We start from the raw sequence: 23,223 nt of genomic DNA on the forward strand, positions 1-23,223 counted from the left end.
GCCTGCAGTTTCAAGAAGTCCGGGGCTCCAGCAGGCAGGGAGCCCAGCCTGCCTTGGGGGTGCTGCAAGGCTACTGGTTGAGAGATGCCTAGGTAAGCACCTCCCAGCCAGAGCCTGCCTCTAGCACCTCTTCCCCTCCCGCATCCTGATTCCCTCCCCCAAACCCTATGCAGCCCCCTGCCCTAGGTCACAACTCCCTTCCAAACCTTGCACTCCCTTCTACACCCCTCCCCCAGACCAGAATCCTTTCCTGGACCCAGACCCCCTCCCGGACCTGCACCCCAATCTCCTGACCCAGGTCACAACTCCCTCCTTCATCTAAACTCCTTCTCAGGCCCCACACTGTTTCCTCCACCCCAGTCCCTTACCCTGTGTGCCCTTCTGTACGCAAGCACCTCCTTCACAGAAAATCCAAACCTTGGAGTGGGTCTCCACCAAAACTTATTGCCCACTTCTGCTCTAGCATTTGCAGCTGTGCTTGAACAGCTGTATATATCTTGCAGAGGTTACTTTTTACACTGGTTCACTCAAGCTACTGTTCCCAGAACTGTCTCAAAGCTCTACATTCAAATATGTTGATGATCCTTTGTCATTAAAGCTATCACTTTTAAACTGGTACTGTCAAATAAGAAGAGAGACACCAGTTTCACTTGTTACATACGAAGCTGTTTGGGTAACCCTTTAAAAAGTACATATAAAAATAGAATTTATATGTATATTGCAACAAATACCCTGTAAAATATGTAGAAATATAAAAAATTCTGTTTACAAGTTTGTTTTCTTTTAGCAAATAGAAGTGCACTTTAGTTTTTGCATAAAAAGTGTACAGATCAAATTCCAGATTCACAAACACTAATGTTTGCACTGGAAGTACTTGCACAGTGTCCAATGGTAGAACAATAACCATATCATGTGACTTGTTCAACTCTCATAGTTAATTAACTTAGCTCAGATAGTGACTATAACATGTCCATTGAGAACTGTTCAGGACTAATTAATCCAGGTAATTAAAAAAATCAACAGATGCAGTCCGACGACAAATAAGTTCTACGAAATGGGGCTAAGCTCGCAAAGACATCCTGGGAGAATAAAGTGAGGTTACATCTGTCAGATAACATGTTCTTTGAAAATGATTTTCTCAGCTCTGCTACTAACGGTATTGAGCAGAATGCAATTGCAGTTGGGAGCTATTGACCCTGCCCTTCCTATGAAAAACAGAGTGAGCAGTGTGAACTAAGACAGCATGAGGCAGAAGAATAGTATGTCTTGTACCTGTGGACTTATCCAAAGCCCATTGAAGTCAATGCAAAAACCCTTAGGGTATGTCACGATGTCCGCACTAGCCCAGGAAGGTGCCCGCCTCTTGCGGTCCAGGGAGCTCCCCGGAGCCGCCAGCCTGGTCCCGGGAAGAGGGGGTGGGCTGGGGGACATCGGGTGGGTGGCTCTGTGCCGTGCCAGGTGCAGGGTCTGCTGGCTGGGTGCTGGCAGGCTTGCACCTGGCACGGGCACCGTAGCCAGCCCGTGCCCCTTTAAGGGGTCCGGGGCCGGGAGGGGGGCATAGAGTTTCCCTGGTGTTGGCCAGAGTGGCCACCAGGGAAACCTGGGGAGGGCTAGCCTCCCACTAGTTTGAATTAAGGGGCTACACACCCCTTAATTTGAACTAGCTAGTTCGAACTAGGCTTAATCCTCGTAAAATGAGGTTTACCTAGTTCGAACTAAGCGCTCCGCTAGTTCGATTCAAATTCGAACTAGCGGAGCGCTAGTGTAGCGCCTATTAAAGTTAGTTCGAACTAACATCCGTTAGTTCGAACTAACTTTGTAGTGTAGACATACCCAGGACTATTAGAATACTAGTTATTGTTTTTCTGGATCAAATTCCACTTGTAATAAACATCAGCAATTTTTTGGGCTTCCCATGGTTTGTGGATTTTGCCTCAGCCTGTAACCACTATAGCAGTGGTCCCCAACCTTTTCAGGTTGTCGGGCACCAGGGGGCGTGGCCGTTCGCCCGCCGGGTGCCAGGGGGCGGGGACACGTGCGTGCCCGGGGGCGGGACTCCCACCCTCAAGCGCTGCGTGCCCGGGGCTGGCGCCCCCCCCGCCGAGCGCTGCGCGCCCGGGGCCGGCGCTCTCCCCCGTAAGCGCCGCGCACCCAGAGCCGGTGCTCCCCCCCGCCGAGCGCCGCGGGGCCGGGGCCCCCCCCGCCAAGCGCGCCCCCCCCTCGCAAGCGCCCGTGCGCCATGTGCCCGGGGCCAGGCCAGCCCCGAGCACCTGGCGGACGCATTCAAATGCCCCCGCGGGCGCTATGGCGCCCGTGGGCACCGTGTTGGGGACCACTATAGAATATTAGGGTTAGCATTGCCAAAAGCCCTTCCCTGGGTCAACCACCATGTCTCCTGCTTTGATATGTAATTTCCTTCATTATATGAGTGTAACAAAGTGCTGGTGTATGATTTCATAAATGTTTAGGATCTGTAAGAATTATGAGATAGGTATTTCATGAGGTTTTCTCAGCAGGAAAAAATAGTAAAAATGAACACACAAAATGTAGATAAGCACTCTTGTCACAGGCATTGATATTTTTAAAAAATTTACTTTAGAAAAATGTAGGATATATATTTCTTTATATCATGTATAAGATATTCAGCAACAGTATAGCTATAAATATCCATATTTTATAAACCTATTATGGGCTTCCATTTATTACATCTAGATTTACTTATGCTTAATATTTAAGTTTTAGATTGGCAAAGTGTTTAGAATATCAATTACAGGAACTTATATGATAAGTCTGATTTTAATGCTCTGCTGTTATATAGATAAAACTTGATCAACTCCATCAAATAACAATGACTATAATCTGGTTTCTCTGCAGTCACATAGGTGACCTATGCTGATATTTGATTAACCATTTACTAAATCTGGCTTAATATTTAATAAATTTGTTAAATAAAATATGGTGTTTATAATTTAAATGTTTGTCTTTGCTTTGAGATCCTTGAACAGATGGACAAGTTACTCCTATCATATATCACTTCTAGAAATTTTATTTTAGGAGAAATCAGTACTAACAAATTAAACTGGACTTTTAGTCAGTGTCCATTTCTTAGAACATATACGTAAAATGTAAATTTAAACACTAATTTTTTGCAGTGTAAAAGATCTCTCCATAGCACAAAAACATAAATATCCCTAATCATCTTTCAGAAGAAGGACTTGGTCAGCAATGTGCCCTCTAATCTTTTCCATCCACATGCAGAATAAATTTTGTTATGTGCACCGAGACATTTCCAAACATTCATCACTAGTAAAAACAAAAAACATAGCTTGGGTGCTCTGCTAATCAGCTAGGTGGCATTTGAATATCTCCTGAGCAACTGCACAAATGTCCATCTTACAGGGCACACTATTTTTTTCAGAAGAATGACAAAAATATTACTTCCTCCTGAACCTAAATATCTGTCACAACTGTTTCTCCGTATCTTTCAGCTACAATGGATTATAAAATGGACATCAGTTCTTAGTGCATTTCTAAGAGAAGCAATGACAACTGCCATGAGAATCAATGGGAGAGAGTCTGGGATTTTTTTCTAGACAAGTGTTAGAAATATCAATTTTGCCCTATTCCACTCATCTCATTAATCTAGCTGAGAATTTCCTATTTGCTTCTGCAATTTAAATTATTTAAGTAGCTCAAAATGTAAAGATAAAGTGGAGGAGGGTTCTGAACGTTTTCATCTATTTCTGTTGCCATGGAAAACTGATCTTTTTATAGATGTGCCCTGTACACTCATAGGCTACGTCTACACTGGCCCCTTTTCCGGAAGGGGCATGTTCATTTCACTAGTCGTCGTAGGGAAATCCGCGGGGGATTTAAATATCCCCCGCGGCATTTAAATAAAAATGTCCGCCGCTTTTTTCCGGCTTTTAAAAAAGCCGGAAAAGAGCGTCTAGACTGGCCCCGATCCTCCGGAAAAAGCGCCCTTTTCCGGAGGCTCTTATTCCTACTTTGAAGGAGAAAGGCTCTTATTCCTACTTTGAATAATTACTCCTCATTTTTTGAGGAGTAACATTAGTTCGGACTAAGGGCTTTAGTCCGAACTAACGCGTCCCGGCGCACACTTCCTGGTTCGAATCAGCTGTGATTCGAACTACCGCGCCGGCGAGATCATGTTAATGGAGCGCGGGATATTTAAATCCACGCTTCATTAACTACTTCGGTTGTCTCCATTTGCATCCCTAGTTCGAACTAGGGATGTAGTGTAGACGTACCCTTCTACTGTTAACTTAGTCCTCCTCTGCACTCTCCTTATTCTGTTTGGTTTCCCTTTTATATCCTGAGAATCTAATTAACCCACTGTCTCTCCCAGGGAATTTTCATTTTTGATTAATAGAAAAAAAAGTTATTTTATATAATTTTGGGTTTTCTTTTGTTGTTCACAGATGCGTAAAAAATCACCCTCTCCAACAGAATCTTTGCCATAGCAAGTACTAGTGTAAACAGTGCTTTATTGGCAGATGTGCTCTCTTGCCAACAAAGCAAATGCTAATTGTAGGGGTGGAAGATTTTTGTAGACAAAGACGTTGACAGGCAGTATTTACAGTGCCTGACATCTAGTGACACAGTCATATCACTAAAAGCTGTGTAAAAGCTGGACCTTACGTCTTTGCCTGTAAGAACCTGGAAATTTTGAGAAGTTCATAATCTAATGAAAACAAAAGTTAACAGGACTTTTTCAAAGTGTAACAAAGGTTCACAGTAGAGTATGGGGTGCAAGTTTGTGTCAGTTCTTATTTTCTCTATTTTATTTCACATATTCCTAATGAAAAGCATGTGAAAGATAACTAAATTGCATATACTTTTAAGTTTTTCCAGTGTGACAAACCTTCTTTAAATTGCACAACTGATACTTCCTAGCTGTCTCATTGGATATTAACATGGATTTGAAGTGTGCTGAATTTAGAATGCAGTCAAAAATTTGGTCACAAGAAGCTTTTTATGTAATATAAATACTAAGAGGAAGGAATCTCCCTTCTTTAAAGATGCAAATATTATGAAAGTAGAAGAAAGTACAGGAAACAAAATAATCTCCCTGGAAAAAGATATCTTTGGGGCCTCTCCTGGCAATCTGAGAATGAAAATAATCGTGCCTCCTCCAGGGTTTCTGGAGGTTAAGAAGTGTGCATAATGAAGGGTTTAAAACTCAGATTTCTGTTTATGTTAAAATCCCGAGGATAGTAGAGAACTAATGCTGTACAGTTCTGATGTCACTAGGCAGAATTGGTTATGTGTCAAAAAGGTATAGTTGATACATAAAGGCACAAGGGACCTTTATTTACTGTTTCATAATATCAGATCATAATTCAGGATTGAAATGCAATTAATGGCAGAGAGAGGGCTGACCTTCTCAAAAGGCTTCCCACCAACTGTAACTCAGAATGGGAAGCTATTCTCGGTAAAACAGAGAATCTTGATCGGGATCCCGGGCAGCATGTGTAGTAGAGGCCAAGATTCTTCTCTAGATATTGTCTTATAAAGGAAACAGAAACTTTAGGAAGTCAATATTTCCCCAACCAACCCTGGGACAAATAAGATGCATGCTACTATAGATACTGGCTCTGTTCCCCTTTTGAAGACTAAAAGCTTAAGAGAACTGCCTGCAGATCAGCTCTGAAGCCACAAATACATATTTATGTGAAAACTAGAAGAAAACAAGACCTGTGTCTCAGGCTACATCTAGACTTCAGGCTTCTTTTAGAAGAAGCTTTTCTAGAAGAGATCTTCCAGACAAACTTCTTTCAAAAGAGAGATTCCACCCAGCAAAAGCACACTGAAAAAGCGACCTGCTTTTTTGAAAGATAGCATCTAATCAATGTGGACACTATCTCACATTTAAGTTGAGATTACTATTGACGGAGTTGCCACTAAGGCACCTATGCTTTTTCCTGGAGGCCTCTTCCATTGAAAAAAAAAACCCTCTTCCCCATCTAAACACACCTTTTTCCGAAAACGCTTCTTCCTCCTAGAAAGAGGTTTATAACTGTCAGAAAACCCCCTGCATTCTTTTGACTTTCTGTCGAAGGAACACAATTGCAGTGTGGACATAAGTGTAGTTTTTCCGGAAAAAAAGGTCGTTTTTCCAGAAAAACTCTGCAGTGTAGACTTTTCTGAGTTCCATCTTTCCATTTGCACTAAGCCTGCTTTTGTCTTACTGTTCTACACACTTTGACTAAATTCTGTGTGGAGAATATCCATATGGTCCCTTGTGTAATTGTACATATATGCAGTAGGATTACATCTTTATATAGCAAAACAGATGCATTATTTATTATGAAGTTTATGCTTAGCAATACACAAATAGGCTGTGTACAACAGTGAGAATGGTTACAAAAGATCTGCATTGCCCTGAACTAGAAATCCTGTCAGAACTATCAGAGACATAGAATTATGGACCTGCAATTGACACTTCTCCTAACATGAAATTGAAACAGTCATGGAAGACACAAGCTCATTTACAAGAAAGGCAGAAATTTATATGGACAGGTTAGTCCCTAACACGACTTGACTGGGGGTAAAGGGCCATTGAATACGGTAATTCCTCACTTAACACGTGCCCACTTAACAAGTTTTCGCAATAGCACAATTTTTTTTTTTTAGGAACATTTTTCAAACAACACAACCCCATCCTCCCAATAACATGATTTCCCCTAGGGTCAGACGGTGGCCGGCAGCTGCACAAGGCTTTCCCTGCCTCCTGCAAAGCGGCAGAGGTTAGCCGCTCGCAGCACCGTTCCCTGATGACTCCCTCTGGCCGGATGCAAGGCATCTAGCCAGAGGGGGTCATCGGGGAACTGTGTGGTGAGCAGCAAACCTCTGCCGCTTTGTAGGGAGGCAGGGGAAGCCTTGCACAGCTGCCCAGGGCTTCCTCTGCCTCCTTACAAAGCCGTGGAGGTTTGCCGCTTGCTTCGCAGTTCCCCAGTGACACCCTCTGCCCAGATGCCTTGCTTCAGGCCAGAGGGGGTCACCGGGGAACTGCATGGCGAGCGGCAAAGCTCCGCCGCTTTGTAAGGAGGCAGAGGAAGTCCCGCGCAGCTGCCAGTGACCGGCCAGCCGGGGAAACCCAGCCATCGCCTGCAAGCCCCCTCCTCTGTCCTTCCCTTCCCTTCTCCAGAGCCAAACACCTCCCCTCCCTGCTATAACCCAGTCCCCTTTCTTCCCTAACCTTATGTCCCAGTCCCAGCTGCTAACAAGTGCAGGCTGGAGCTGCGAGCACACGTGTGCTTGAAACGCAACTCCCACCTTTTCCCTTATTTTCAATGGGAAAATTAACCCCGCATAACACGTTTTCACTTAGCACGATCATTGTCTGAAACATATCTACCATGTTAAATGAGAAATCACTGTTTATACATAAATGGCTGCACATGTTTGTAAAAACAATTTTTTTTTGTTTCCGACTACATGAGTTGCCAGTTGATTTTACATCGTGGATGCTTTGGGCAATGCCTACCTTGCATTGTTTTGTTACTTATGTTTGTTCTTTGTGTTTTTGCTCATAGCTTAAGATGGCTTTCCTGGGTATCATATGGGATAACTGTCCTTGATTCTTTCCTCATTCACATCAAACACTTTGGTTATGTCTACACTGGCGCGATCTTGCGCCAGAGCTATGCAAATGAGGCTAAGCTTGGAATATCGCCAAGCCTCATTTGCATATCTAATGAGCTGCCATTTTTGCGGAAGAGGCTCTTGCGCAAGAAGGAGCTGTCTACACTGTCCCTTCTTGCGCAAGAAAAACCCTCTTGCGCAATGCCACTACGCTGATTATTTTTAGGAATAACGGTGTTTTCTGGACTTTTAAAAATAATGACAATAAGATGTGTCAATCTCTGGCTATGAGCCAGTCAATCAGTCACTTGCAATAGAGCATATTGCATTCTTGTCCTTCTTATATGAATAGCCCATGTATTTGGGACTATAAAATTATTTGTACTAATACAGCAACACTAATCTTAGCTACTCAAGGCATGTTACATGAATACGTTATTTTAGCCTACTGAATATATGAATTTGTTATTTTTGCTACCTTAATGTAGTAGTTTGATGTGATGGGATAGATTGTCTGGGGCGGATTTTTGTGGTATGAGCTAATGCGCTAAGAGACAGAGGTAAATGGGTAGATGAAAGGTAGCTAGAGATCATCAGCATCCCAGAAAACTAGCCTGTAACAAAGAAGAGAAGAAAGAATTACTCACAGTCTGGCTTTGCAAATGGCTGGAAAGCCACAAAAGCCAGGCTGAAGGAAGCCAACTGCCAAGGAAATCCTTCTTAAAACAGTATGTGGGGTTTATTTAAAGCCTGAGAAGGGAACTTGACTTCTTTTTCCTAAAGGAAAAAGAAGGAAGAACCACAAACAGTAATTTGTTTTGTTTAACCCAAAAGCCAGCGGATTTTTGCCTTTATCCAGAAGAGAGGGAACTTTGTTTATGATGAATATTATCAAGAACTGCTTTATTCCTTTCTGGTCATTTTCATTAGAAGGCCATGTTCCCACATATGGTTTATTGTCCCATTTAAATAGTCATCTAGCAATTTAGTGTACTGTGATAATTTAGAACCAAGCATGCTAAACAGAAATAAGTTTCATTTCCTAGTCCAGACATGACCAGGCAGAAGCTCATATAAAACAACTAAGAGAGTCTAGTCTTCTAAATCATTCCCAGACTGAATGCACATGGAAGTGAAAATCAACCACAGTGAACCTCTGATGGTCAGAAATGAGGCAGTTAATTGGGGATGCTTGAGGACCTGGTCTTGTAAACAAATATATATAGAATGTCAGCTTTGTGCCTTGCCAGCTCTCTTAACCTGATGAGAAAACACAAATCACCCAAACTTAAAAAAAATAAGTCTTGGAAGCCCGCATCTACGATTACTCATTCATTTGCATTAGTTTCTCCAGCCCATCTGTTCCACTGTGTCTTGTATGTTCACTAGAGACTTAAAAACATATTACTTAAATACATTAGGAAATCAATTATTACTTTAACCCAGCAAAGTGATGACTTTTTTTATTAAAATCCCCATCCAGAACATTTCTTACATCTTATGTTAAGTAAAGTGATTTACATTCATCATGCACACTGCACTTAGGCACTGGTTTGAATCCAATTAAGGCTGACATTTGAGGACAGCTGTGTAGGTGTGTACTAAAATAAGTCAATATTGGTTACAAATAAAGCTAGTGGGAGAATCTGGTGACTCTACTCTTCCATGCTAAGGAAAAAAAATTGTCTCTAAAAATTGTATCCTACTTTTTGTTGAAGGGTTAGAACAGCACTTTTCAAAAGTGATTTTTTTAAAATAAGCTTCCACTTTGGTTGCTGTTACTGCTAGAAAATACCATAGAGCTTGTCCGGGTGTAAAACTGTGTAGTTGTGGAGGAATTAATATCACTAATCTTAAGAAAAACATATCAAGTAAAATCATTTAAGATGATGGTTTTGATTCATTATCCATAGTTATAATTACAGGCAATCCCCGGGTTACATGGATCCGACTTACATCGGATCCCTACTTACAAACAGGGTGAGGCAACCCCGCACTAGCTGCTTCCCCCCAACAGACCAGGGAGACGCGAAGCTAGCGCCCCCCCCAGCAGACTAGGGAGAGACAGAGCGGCTTTTCTCAGCAGACACCTCAGCTTGAGAATAAAGGACTGAGGGAAGTGAGGTGTCGGAGAATAAAACTGAGCTCTGGAGAAATGTTTGGCTAGAGTTTCCCCTACAATATGTACCAATTCCAACTTACATACAAATTCAACTTAAGAACAAACCTACAGTCCCTATCTTGTACGTAACCCGGGGACTGCCTGTATTTAAAAGACCAGTTTGAGGCCTAAAGTTGGCAATGGCACACACAGAACATCTTGGACAATGAAATATCTTGGTTCATTGAAATAATTGGAGTGCTCTAACTTGGGTACAAAGTAGATGAGGAACTGCTCTGGGGGCTTCAGAAGTATCAAAAGATATGTAAGGTCAAAAATGTTGTCATTAATAATGAAATGTTAGCACTGGGCAATGAAAGGCTTGATGTGACTTTAAGACCAATTTGAGACCTAGATCAACTCTATAATTTTGTTTTATTTGTGGTGCATTTGCAGGCAAAGAAAGGCAACTATGCATTTTTGTGGGATGTAACAGTGGTGGAATATGCAGCGCTGACGGATGATGAGTGTTCTGTGACCGTCATTGGAAACAGCATCAGCAGTAAAGGATATGGGATAGCGCTCCAGCATGGCAGCCCCTACAGGGATCTCTTCTCTCAGAGGTAATACAAGACCATGCTTTTTTCATAGGATTCCTCTCCGCAACAAAGAATCATGTGTTCACAGAAAAATTATTTACTTGTTCCCACAGTATATGAACTAGGGGTCACAAAATGAAATTAATTGGTAGCAGGTTTAAAACAAACAAAAGGAAGTTTTTCTTCATGCAGCACACAGTCAGTCTGTGGAACTGCTTGCCAGAGGACGTTGTGAAGACCAGGACTTTAACAGGGTTCAAAAAAGAGCTAGATAAATTCATGGAGGTTAGGTCCATTGATGGCTATTAGGCAGGATGGGTAGGAATGATGTCCCTAGCCTCTGTTTGTCAGAAGCTGGAAATGGATGACAGGAGAGGGATCACATGATGATTACCTGTTCTGTTCACTTCCTCTGAGGTATCTGGCATTGGCCACTGTTGCAAGATAGGATACTAGGTCTGACCCAGTATGTGTTCACTGGAAACCACCTCAGGGTTACATTGATATGGATTTATTAAATGAGGGTATGTCTACACTACAGAGTTATTTCAAAATAGTTATTTCGAAATAACGCGTCTACACACAAAATGCATTTCAAAATATCATTTTGCTATTTCAAAATTTCGTGTCCACACTGAGTGCACTCTGAATTGTATTTAAGGCTGGCCAGAACCAGTTCCAGCGGGGCACTAGGTCAGGACTTACTGTGTGGGGCTGCTGCCTGAGGCTATCTGAGATCTGTGCTTAAAGGTGCCCTTCCCTCCCCCCCCCCCCGGACAGTCAGTTCTCAGGTTTCCCTGCTTGCTTGTCTACCTCAATGAGGGACAGCAAAGCATTTTCTTCTCCGTGTGCTCTGGTTGCCCTCACTCGGGATATCACAGTACTCTGCAACATGGAGCCAGAGCTGCCCCTGGGCACTCTGGTGCTTCACTTGATCATGTTGCTGAGAGCCAGGCTGCACTTTCTGCAGGCTGCCATCCGGGAGGTCAATCGGGGGGCTGTCAGTATCCAGGAGTAACATTAGTTCGAACCAAGGGGTTTGGTTCAAACTAACACATCCCGGCGTGCACTTCCCGGCACCGGCGAGATCATGCTAATGAAGCGTGGGATATTTAAATCCCCACTTCATTGACTATTCAGAATGCCTGCATTTGCATCCCTTGTTAGAACTAGGGAGCAAGTGTAGACATACCCTATGTCATGTGTTGGCAGGACCTTACAGTTTAATGCATTTCCAGAAAATTTACATGTAAATCTAGTAATAGCTCGCGCGGAGACTTTATACAACAATATAGCCATTCTTATGTCCTTATTAACTTTGCTGACATCTATTCGTTAAATGAATATTTTTTGAAATCTGTGGTTTGAATTCTCTTCCTTTTATACAAGTACTAGAAGATTTACTCACTGTTGCTTGGGTCCTTTACTCAAATAATTTTTGTTTTTCTTCATTTAAAACATTGCTTTGGGGTGGGGCTGAAGAAGAGGGAGTCAGTATGCAGGCTTCCCTGGGGAGAGGACAACCCCACCCTCTCTTACATCAGCAGTTTCCCCTCCCTGAGGAAGGGGAACAGCTAGCAATATTCCAGTTCCATGTGGATCAGGTGGGGGAAAGGGGACACATCAGCTCTCCCACCCTCCCTAAGTGGTGCCCATAGGGTGAGAGGCTCAGGACTGGGGCAGTCCCAGACGGGGACGGTGCCCCCTGCCAGCCTTTCACTTGCCCAGGTGATTCTGTCTCTTTTCTGAACGATTTTATGAGTCCCCTTATAAATGGGGGAGGGGAAGCTTCAGGCCCCTCCTCCAACTCTTACCTTGCTTTATGTTAGGATAAGAGGAAGCTGCATTCCAGCTGTGGTGGTCTTAGCACTTACAGTTTAGGAGGAGTTCAGATGAACAGACAGACAGACTTGCTTGCTCACAGACAAACTCTCTCAGAGGGTATGTCTACACTACCCCGCTAGTTCGAACTAGGAGGGTAATGTAGGCATACCGCACTTGCAAATGAAGCCCGGGATTTGAATTTCCCGGGCTTCATTTGCATAAGCGGGGAGCCGCCATTTTTAAAAGCGCGGCTACACGGGGCTTGAACTAGGTAGTTCGGACTAGGCTTCCTATTCTGAACTACCGGTACCGGTAGGGGGCAGGCTTCTGGTGGCATGTGTCTCTGGCTGCTCTACCATCCACTGCAACTGCCCCACCACTGCACGGCCCCCTCTTTACCCCGCAGGACTGCCCCTGTCCCACGGGGCCTCTGGTGCTGTGCAGCCTCCTCATCCTCGTGTGCAGATGGTGGCTTGTTACAGCAGCCGCTGCTGCCGGAAGGGGACGAGTGGCTGGGTCCGAGGCTCCAAGTAGCTGCTCCCAGACCACAGCATTTTTAAATTGCTGCCTGCGCCCCGGTAGCAGCTGCATGGAACTTGGCTGGGGCTCTGTCCCCGCCTCCCACCCTGGGGTGCACTTGGGCTCTTCTGCCCTCCCCCAAGCATGCTCGGGCTCGCTGCCCCCGTGCGCTGTCGCGCTCTCTTCCCTGCATCCCTCCCCACGCTGCTGGGGAAGTGGCAAAGTCTGGTCTGGTGGAGAAGGTTGAGGTTTCTACAACCCTCCTTCCCGCCGTACCAGCAGGAAGCCTGACCTGGTGCTGCAGCTGCGCTGAGATCCCTGCTGCATAGAGCGGGGGAGGAAGGAACTGAGCTCCCTCTCCTGCCCCCCTGCTGGGGGAACAAGAGCGTTCTGCTTGGAGGTTTTCCCTGCTGCAGCAGGGTGCCAAGCCAGGTAAGCGTCCCCCTCATCCCCAGACCCTGTAACCAAATCCCCCCCACTCACTCGCCTCCTTCTGCCAAGATCCCACATTCCCAGCTTGCTCTGACACCCTGCTCCATATATAAGACTGTTATTAGGGGTTCCATGAAATTCTTTTGAGTTTAAAAGGGTTCTGTGGCCAAATAAAATTGGAAAACCCTGGAGTAGAGGGTTGAGGAGCAACCTCAACAGAGCTGTTCCTTCTTCACTGGTGCACATGGCCAGGGGGTAAGTAGGACGTAACTGTAAGTGATGGAACATTGGCTGTGCTCCCAACACTCCAGCACATGCTATGCTTTGTATAGTCAGCAGAGCAGTGGGCTATCTGGGAAGGAGATTGTAACTCTACAAGTCACAAACTATTTCTGCTTTTAAGATAGTAAAACAATCCACTCCCTCTTACTCAGGGCTTGTGTCAAAGCCACCATTACTTTTTAGATTGGGGAGCATTGATCCAAGTGAGAAATGCATTGCTGTCTATTATGTATCATAACATTATAGGAAAATAACAGTTATTGAGTGGTTGCATGGGTTCTGGAAGATTGTGACTCTAATGTGTCTGTCACAATTCAGTGATCCCTGTGGCTAACAGTTTATCAATATATTTTAGGAGTATACAAATACACTTTTTTTTATGTAAGACAAATATGAATAGTTGCTTAGATATGTGCGGCCTTAGTAGAAAGTGTCTGAGCACGCAGCTACATGAAGAAAGCCAGTGGAGAATTTCTGTCTGTGTGGATTATTTTAAAAGAAGCCTTTTATATGTGGTGAAACACCAGCTGTAGTCAGCCTGGATTCCCATGATAACCAGAGACAAAGCTGCCTGGAAAGGAAAGCTTATTATTAAATAGCTAAGGCAGTTGTCAAACCAGGCCCAAAATGAATCATTCATGGGCACTTCACAAATGGAAACAATGATTAATTAGCAATTGTTGACACATTAGTTCAAGCAGAAAGTAACAGCAATGTAGTAAAATCTTTTTGAATGAGCTGCATTTGCTATAGCTCAAAGCAGAAATAACCAATTCAATTGCTGTTTAAACCATTTTGTGTTAAGTTCTGTGAAAGTGGTTGCATGCATGCTTATTTCAAATATAACTTGCAATGATTATGATGGACCATATATTGGTGGGAGAGCTGATGTCTTCCATGAGCTTTTTCTTCTTGAATATCATTATAAACTACTGGAAATCTGACCAAAGTAGGAATTTTAGATTATGAAAAGCAGTTTTAAAAGCCAAACAGACCATTGATGTCTTCTGGAATATGTTGTGTTCAATTTGGTATAATGGATTAGCTAGTTTTAGCCCTTTCTTTTTTTGATTAAATCACATTTGACTAACAGACATTTTGCTTACAGAAAGTTACACTTGTGAAAAGAGCACTCTTTCAACTACTTTACTGCTTGAGGACAATGTCTAGTGAATCTTTGACATACAGGAAATATACCTCACTGATTATAGACAGAGAGTGAGACAGTCCAGCAACTCTGGCAATACACTAGTTCTGCAGGAGATGCTCTGCCCTAAAAACAGAATTCCAGGAATAAAACTGAAGTCCCACAGAAAGATAATTCTTGCAGGCCAATTGCAATATAAGGGCTACAGAGTTGTGGATAAACACATGCACAATATACAGAAATAAACTGAAATAATGGCTGTGTTTTAAAATCTTTGCAGGATCTTGGAATTACAAGACACTGGAGACTTGGATGTACTCAAACAGAAATGGTGGCCACGAATGGGACGTTGTGATCTGAACAGTCACACCAATGCACAGACAGATGGCAAGGCACTGAAGCTTCACAGTTTTGCAGGAGTCTTCTGCATTTTAGCAGTAGGCCTTCTTCTTGCATGTTTGGTGGCAGCGCTGGAGTTGTGGTGGAACAGCAACCGTTGTCATCAAGAAACTCCAAAAGAGGTCCATAACTTTTATTCTTATCACAATTAACAGTAGAAAACACAAGATACAGAGAACAAATGGAAGCTGTGGGATTTTAGGTGCTCTCATACAAATGCAGTCACTTTATTTTGATTGGAGATACTAAATTATTACATGAAGTTTATGATTTTTTTAAAATGTGACTTTAATGGAAGGTGCCAAATTGACAGCCCTGGAGACTCAAGTCATCTATTTATTTATAGAGCAATTACTGCATGGGTACCAGCAATGCAAACTTCCCTACAGTATCCCACCCATGTGTGTCAACCCTGACCTGGAGAGACTGGCTTTAGGAATAAGAGAATAGCTGAGATACCACACCCTTGGCCTCTCTGCTAAGAGTAGCAGCAAAGATAATAATTAGCACCAACTGAGGTTTTTATCATTTGGACCTTCGTGGGCTGTGTTTATTGGGCTGTGATAACTAGGTCAATCTACACAACTGCCATCAGATATCAACAATTTTTTATTACAACCAACCTAGATCAAATTAGAACAGGTGACTAAAACTAGGGGATAAGTTTTAATTAAGATAAGCAACTTCAGCTACATTAATTACGTAGCTGGAGTCAAAGTATCTTAATTCGAATTTTGGCACCATGCACAGTGCGGGAGTTGACAGGAGCACACTCTCCCTTCAACTTCGCCTACTTCTTGTAGGAGCAGGTCTACCAGTTTCGACGGGAGCACCTCCCAGTTCAAATTAGCATGTCTTCACTAGACCCATTAATTTGAAACCTCGGAAGATTGACTTTGATTTGCAGCTTTGATCTTTCCTGTAGTGTAGACAGGGCCTTAGTGATTAAAAGTTAATTATCCCAGTAGTAATACAAGCAAGCCACAAAGTCACCAACACAGTTTAACACCTTTTTTTGGGGGGGAGGGCTTTTATGTTTATTTTTTTAAAATCTTTTCTGAACAAATGCCCTTAATATAAAATATTTTATGTAGAAAAATCCATTTTAAATTACTTGTTTGCAAACATTTTCTTGCAACAGTACAAATTATTAGACAATAATATTATGGTAGACTAAGCAATCCATATGCAGATCTAAGCGTGTATCTACTTGCATCAATTAAAAAGTTTAACAAGCTAATCTCTGGGAATTTTTTAAACACTTGCTGATTCCTACATCTTGAACAATTATTTAAGTAACTAATAGGAGAATCACCGCTGTAAAAGAATACAAAACCCATTAATTCCATCCTTAATTTCTAGGGTTGTGGGGAGTATTACAATAATTGACGTACCTATCACAATCAGGCTATATGGAATTATGAAAATACATGTTACAGTCTGTAATGTTATCAAATATTTATCATTAAGATTCCATTCTCCGTGTTCCCTCTTCATACATTTTAATTCATCCATAAAGTATTTAGTGGTAAACATCCATATCATGCTTCTGGGGCAAACTTTGTTGCATACAGATCCATGACGAATGTTGCTGAAAGGTTGCATTTTGGTAACAGACATTTTGAATCCATTTTGCTGGGGTTTGCTGTAGAGAATGCATACTGAGGATAAATAGCTTTGCCTACAATGACAGATGCATTCATATATATCTATTAAGCAAGGCTTTAGCCTTAGTACACTGTACATGTCATTCCCCCTAGAACTGTAGAGGCCTACTCCACAATAACATTGCTAATTAAGGCCAATAATTTGTAAGGAACTCCACATAAGAGAACCTCTTCATCTTTGAGGAATATCTGGCAGATTCATGGAACAAAGGTGGTAACTATTCGAAGTTCACTAACATTAGCCATGTTTCAGTATAACATAGTTTGGCTGTATTCTCCTTTCAATGCTCAGGTGTCCAATGCTTAAATTTTAGTAGACTTAAAGGAGCAGATACCCCAAATTTACGAAAAGGTCAAGTGAGTATTAGAAAAGGCCAGTTGCTGATTTAATTCAAGCTATCCAATCTCAATTTTATTTCTATTTCCCATACCTTGGGCAAGGCTCTGTCTCTCTGGGTATGTCTACACTACCCCGCTAGTTCGAACTAGCGGGGTAATGTAGGCATACTGCAATTGCAAATGAAGCCCGGGATTTGAATTTCCCGGGCTTCATTTGCATAAGCGGGGCGTCGCCATTTTTAAATCCCCGCTCGTTTGAACCCTCATTCCACGAGGAGTAACGGTAGTTCGAACTAGGAAGCCTAGTTCGAACTACCTAGTTCGTGCCGCGTGTAGCCGCGCAGCACGGGGTTCGAACGAGCGGGGATTTAAAAATGGCGGCGCCCCGCTTATGCAAATGAAGCCCGGGAAATTCAAATCCCGGGCTTCATTTGCAATTGCGGTATGCCTACATTACCCCGCTAGTTCGAACTAGCGGGGTAGTGTAGACATACCCTCTGATCTTTAATGTTCTGCTTCCCTCTATTTTTTTTCTTTTTCTGTGTCCTTTGACTGTGATTCTTATAGCTTTCATCATTCCCCTCTCCCACTTTTCTTAATCAGAAATACAATGCCTTAGGCTTTTACTGTCTTAAATTATGACTGCCCTTAACTTTCTGTCTTGGAATGCTCAGGTTCTTAGCATCCCCACACAAAAATCTCTATAATACTTCAATAGACTAAAAAAATGGTACAACTTTTCTTAGCAACGATCACTCATTGGGAAATAAGCAGATGTATGGGAGTAAATCGCTTTAAGTCTGAGCCAAAATCAGTTCCATGATCAGAGTAAACAAGACAAACTAAACTAATACAAGACACCAGAAAACAGGTCAAGGAAGTGAGGGGATGTGTGGAGAAACTGGGAAAGAGAACAAGGAGAGTCCTATAAGATGTAAATTTTAATTTCAGTGAAGAGAGGGTGCTGATGGACAAAAGAAATGGAAAACTTGTCCGGGTATAAGGGGAAGAATGGAGGAAGACACAAAATTGGGAATAGGAGAAGAAGATGAAGGAAGCAGTAATGAAAGGTCTTGGAGAATTTAAAGGACCAGGAAGAGGGGAAAGTGATCAGGAATAGGCAACATGAATTCACCAAGGACAAGTCATGTCTGACCAATCTGTTAGCTTTTATGATGAGGTAACTGGCTCTGTCAACATGGGGAAGCCAGTGGATGTGATATAACTTGACTTTAGCAAAGCTTTTGATGCAGTCTCCCACAATGTTCTTGCCAGCAAATTAAGGAAGTATGGATGGGATAAATGGACTGTAAGGTAGATAAAAAGCTGGCTAAATTGTTGGGCCTAACGGGTAGTGATCAATAGCTCAATGTCAGGTTGGTTGGTGGTTGGTTTCATGTGGAGTGCCCCAAGGATTGGTTCTAGGGCCAGATTTGTTCCTCATCGTTATTAATGACATGGATGAGGGGATGGATTGCACCCTCAGCAAGTTTGCAGATAATACTAAGCTAGGGGGAGAGGCAGATACCTTGGAGGGTAGGGATAGGGTCCAGAGTGACCTAGACAAATTGGAGGATTGGGCCAAAAGAAATCTGATAAGGTTCAACAAGGACAAGTGCAGAATCCTCCACTTGGGACTAAAGAATCTGAAGCTCTGTTACAGGCTGGGGACCAACTGGCTAGGTGCAGTTCAGCAGAAAAGGACCCGGGCATTATTGTGGATGAGAAGCTGGATATGAGTGGACAGTGTGCCCTTGTAGCCAGAAGGCTAATGGCATATTGGATTGCATTAGGAGGAGCATTTCCAGCAGATCTAGAGAAGTGATTATTCCCTTTTATTGGTGAGACCACATCTAGAGTATTGTGTCCAGTTCTGGACACCCCACTATAGAAAGGATGTGGATGCATTGTAGAGGGTCCAGGGGAGGGCAACTAAGATGATTAGGGGACTGGAGCATATGACCTATAATGAGGCTGAGGGGGTTGGGCTTATTTAGTCTGCAGAAGAGAAGAGTGAGGAGGGATTTGATAGCAGCCTTCAACTTCCTGAAGGGAAATTCCATTGTGGATGGAGAGAGGCTGTTCTCAGTAGTGACGGATGGCAGAGCAAGGAGCAATGGTCTCAAGTTACTGTGGGGAAGGTCTAGGTTGGATATTAGGAAAAAGTATTTCACTGGGAGGGTGATGAAGTACTGGAATGGGTTCCCTAGGGAGGTGATGGAATCTCCATCCCTAGAGATTTTTAAATCTCGGCTTGACAAAGTCCTAGCTGGGATGGTTTAGTTAGGATTGGTCCTGCTTTGGACAGGGGGCTGGACTAAATGACTCCTGAGGTCTCTTCCAGCCCTATGATTCTATGATTCTATGAGCTAAGAGGAAATGAAAATAGTGATTATGAAAGGCCCTGAGGAAGAGAACAAATAACTTGATATGATGCGTTAAAATGTGCGAAGCCAGTAAACTAGTTCAAGGAGATGGCATAAAAAGGTTAGAGCAACCAGAGAGGAAGGTGACTTTAGCAGGCAGATAGGTACACTAATGAGAAGCATGATATAATTACCAGATGGATTAAATAGAGGCAGCATTTTGGATTCTCTAGAGCTGAAGTGAAAAGTAGGATTACTGATAAGGAATAGGTCCTGTGTTCATAGTGGGCACATGTTAACGTTATTTAACAAATTCAGAGCAACTATCAAGGATAGCTCTCCGGAACAGTTACCTTGTAACTGTGCTCATCCGCTTAAGGGATGGTATCTCAGGTGCGGGACTCCGACCAGTGTCTAATCACCTGGATCTAATCTCAGAGAAGGATGGACGCGTAAAATAAGACTTGACAATTAAATCAAGTTCAACAACAGGACTATATTATTTTACAACATAATTTAACAAACATATATCGAATGAAGAATTGGAAGGGCTGTCCCCCCAATGTTCCCTATGCCTACTCACAGAGTCAGCGGTGCGGAGATGATAGAGGTGTTGCTAGTGACCTCAAGCCTCTGGCTAATAGGAAGCCTCGGGCGAGGAACAACTAGGCATCCCTTGACGGATGAGCCCGATGCTTGGTGACCTCAAGCCTCTGGCTAATCGGAAGCCTCGGGCGAGGAACAGCCAAGGAGATCCCTCAATGCACAGGTAGAGTGCGATGGCGGTTGGTTCACCTTCTGCGAAGCCTCTGGCCTTCGACCTCTCTTCCCACACTTCGGAGCGGCAGTATCAGGCGATGGAAGACTCTGATCTAACCTATACTAACTATCCTAAAATAAAATCCTATCTATATCACAACGCGCCCGCCAAACAAACGCGATGACGGCCGATATGCTTCGCATCAACGCAGCCTGCTGGACACACACGACGACGATATACTAATCTATTCTAAAAACTAAACTAACTAACTAACCTATCCTAACCTAAGTAGATGGGAAGCATGAACCTTCCGTTCAGCTTTCACTCTAAAAGACTGTACTAGACCTCTTTCTCTCGCATCACAAACCCGGGACTAAGAATGGGATGTCTCTCATTCACACCTAACCTAGAACCCGACGAACCCGACGCAACAGAAACTGCTGCGTGGCAGAGACTTATATACTCTTGTCTCATGAATATTTATGAGTTCTAAGCTTCAAACTGATTGGCTTAAAGATGATGCTCTTCCAGCATATCTTTAAAATAATTGGATGACAAGTCATGACACATGCATCTCATTATTTTCAAATCTTAACAGGTATGCATACTATTCCCTTTGAATCTTAGCAAGTGTACCTGTGCGACGTGTGATATATGTGACATAGACTAAACCCGTAATGGAAGCTAGAGAATGGAACTCAGTCAAAATGGAGTCTATCTGGGAAGCCATTTTAAGAAACCATTCCAATTGACATAAGTAGTTAATTTACATACATAGATATAGTAAAGATATACAGACATTTGTAAGTCTTTTCATAGTTTTGTTACAAGCATTCACAAGTTATATTGTAGACTCATTTACAAGGTGGTTACATCAACATTCAAGCATGGTTGTTACATAACAAAATTGATACATGCACATTATAATCGGGATACATTGTAATTCTGCTACACACATCGACACAACAGGGCTAAAGCCGAAATAAGCTATATAACTTGAGCTACTTCAATTGCATAGCTGAAGTTGAAATAGCTTATTTCAGCTTTTGGTGCTGTCTACACAGCAGGATGTCTGAGAAAGAACACTCTTCCTCCAACTTCCCTTTCTCCTCGCAAAATGAGGGTTACAGGAGTCGGAGTAAGAAGTCCTCCAGCTTGACATTATTTCAATACTGTGTAGAAATAACTTCTTGCTCTGTAGACACATACTACTTTATTTCAGAATAAAGTCTGTTATTCCAAAATAACACTGCTGTGTAGACATAGCCAGTTAGAAATGTCCACTAAGGATAAAAGTGAAGTAATTGAGAGAGTGAGAAAATGTTGATGTTAAAAGGAAAGATATTTGAGAGTTATGAAGGCACAGGGTATGGGGAAGGTGGAGAAAGAGGAGTTCTATGACACCAACAGGAAGGATGTCTGTGGAGGTGATTTCAGAAAGACTAAGTCTGAGAGTATCAATGCAGGTATTTACATATTTTCATCAGCATTTCTAGGGAGTCAATGTCAATAAGTATTGTACATGAATTACAGAAAACAGTGAAATCTGTCCCCCACAATCAGTCAATATACTATATATCTGACTTTGGAGTTTAATTAACTGCTTCTAGCATTGATCATGCCTTTTGGAAAGCTTTGGCAAAGACATGTGACTTACAATATGATCTGAAAATGGTGAGAGTTGGATTTGTCTTGATCACCTTTGGGAGAGTGCTTCTTGTATGAGCATAAGTATATAAAAATTATCATACTGGGTCAGACCAATACTGAGTCCAACTAGCCCAGTCTTTTGACAGTGTCCAATGCCAGATACTTCAAAGGGAATAAACAGAGCAGGCCAATCATGAGTTGACCCATCTAGTAGTCCCAGCATCTGACAGTCAAAGGCCTACAGATACCCACCACATGGAGTAACATCCCTTACCATTTTGATTAATAGGTGTTGATGAACATGTTTTCAATAAACTTATCTAATTCTTTTTTGAATTTAGTAAGTGTGCATATACACAGCAGTGCTAGTTCAGAATGATGGCCGTTATTCCAGAATAACAATGTGAGCGACTAGACAGCAATTCCATTATTTCTAAATAACAGATGGCTTATTCTGACTCCTGTAAACTTCATTCCACAAGAAAAAATAATGCCTCTTCCAAAATAGCTATTTCGGAATAGCAATAGTGTGAGTGCTTCACTGTTGCTATTTCGAAATAGCTCCCCGCCCCCCAGGGCCATTCAAAGTAATTACTCCCGGGTGCCTCCTGGGCCTCTAAATCAAGGTAGCACATTCACATTAGGGGAGCCTGCCTCAGATTAATTTTGAGGCTTCCCTGTAGTGTAGACGTGCTATTTTGAAATAAGCTATTTCGGAGAATTTCTTCCAGAATAGTTTATTTCAAAATAAGCGTACAGTGTAGAGGTACCCCAATAGTTTTGGCCTTCTCAACATCCCCGACAACGAATTCCACAGGTTAACAATGCAAGGTATGAAGAAGTACATCCTTTTAAACAAGTTAAAAAGAGTGAAAAATCAATACTAATGACCATTTTGGACTTTCAATCATATTATTCTCTATCCTTATTGAATATCGAGCAGTTGAGGAGGGTTAGTCTTTGGTTCCCTGAAGATTATATTTGGACTCTCCTAATCACAGGATTCTGGGCAATGAGTTTGATTTGTCAAACAAGAGATGCTGTCCTTTAGATAGTATGATTGTATCTCATAAATGGATGTGTAAATCAGCTCTAGACATATGTAGTGAATCCAGGATGAAATTTGTTCATTATAAGCAGCACTGGCATAACAGGCATGATCAACTCTTACGCTGACCTCTACACCAGCTCCTGATTCCTTGTGGACCTTTTATCATGGCTCAAAAAGAGGGAAATATTCTGAAGGTGACAAGTGCACAAGCCATTTTGGCTAATTCAGCAGAGAAATGGAGAAAAATGTTCATAACTGTTGCAGTTTCTGCGTCCCATGGTCCATACTGAGTCGAGCATATACCAAAGGCTGTGTGCTACCTTGACTTGAATGGAGGATTTATAATTTTTTTCAGAGCATTTTTCCTCTTCATCTTAGCATCACATCAGCATTTCCTGCGTTCAGTTGAGCTAGTTCTTTATGTACCCTGGAGCAATCAAGTATTGAGCTGTTTAAATGACATAAATGAGTATAGAAAA

The 23,223-nt window shown here is 42.5% G+C and overlaps 1 protein-coding gene across 2 annotated transcripts in view; it reads left to right on the plus strand.

The window, feature by feature from the left end:
* GRID1 (glutamate ionotropic receptor delta type subunit 1) overlaps positions 1-23,223 on the plus strand; it is a 1,054,628-nt gene that overhangs the window by 1,007,712 nt on the left and 23,693 nt on the right. Inside the window, exons 14-16 of one of the 2 annotated variants that reach the window (XM_075934837.1) lie at positions 10,166-10,332; positions 14,793-15,033; positions 15,260-15,348. In XM_075934837.1, coding sequence (XP_075790952.1) covers positions 10,166-10,332; positions 14,793-15,033; positions 15,260-15,348 — 497 coding nt within the window. The remainder of the gene's footprint in view (positions 1-10,165; positions 10,333-14,792; positions 15,034-15,259; positions 15,349-23,223) is intronic. The other variant, XM_075934836.1, reaches the window with a different exon arrangement.

The sequence above is a fragment of the Pelodiscus sinensis genome, chromosome 8, assembly GCF_049634645.1.
Source record: "Pelodiscus sinensis isolate JC-2024 chromosome 8, ASM4963464v1, whole genome shotgun sequence".
Taxonomy (NCBI): domain Eukaryota; kingdom Metazoa; phylum Chordata; order Testudines; family Trionychidae; genus Pelodiscus; species Pelodiscus sinensis.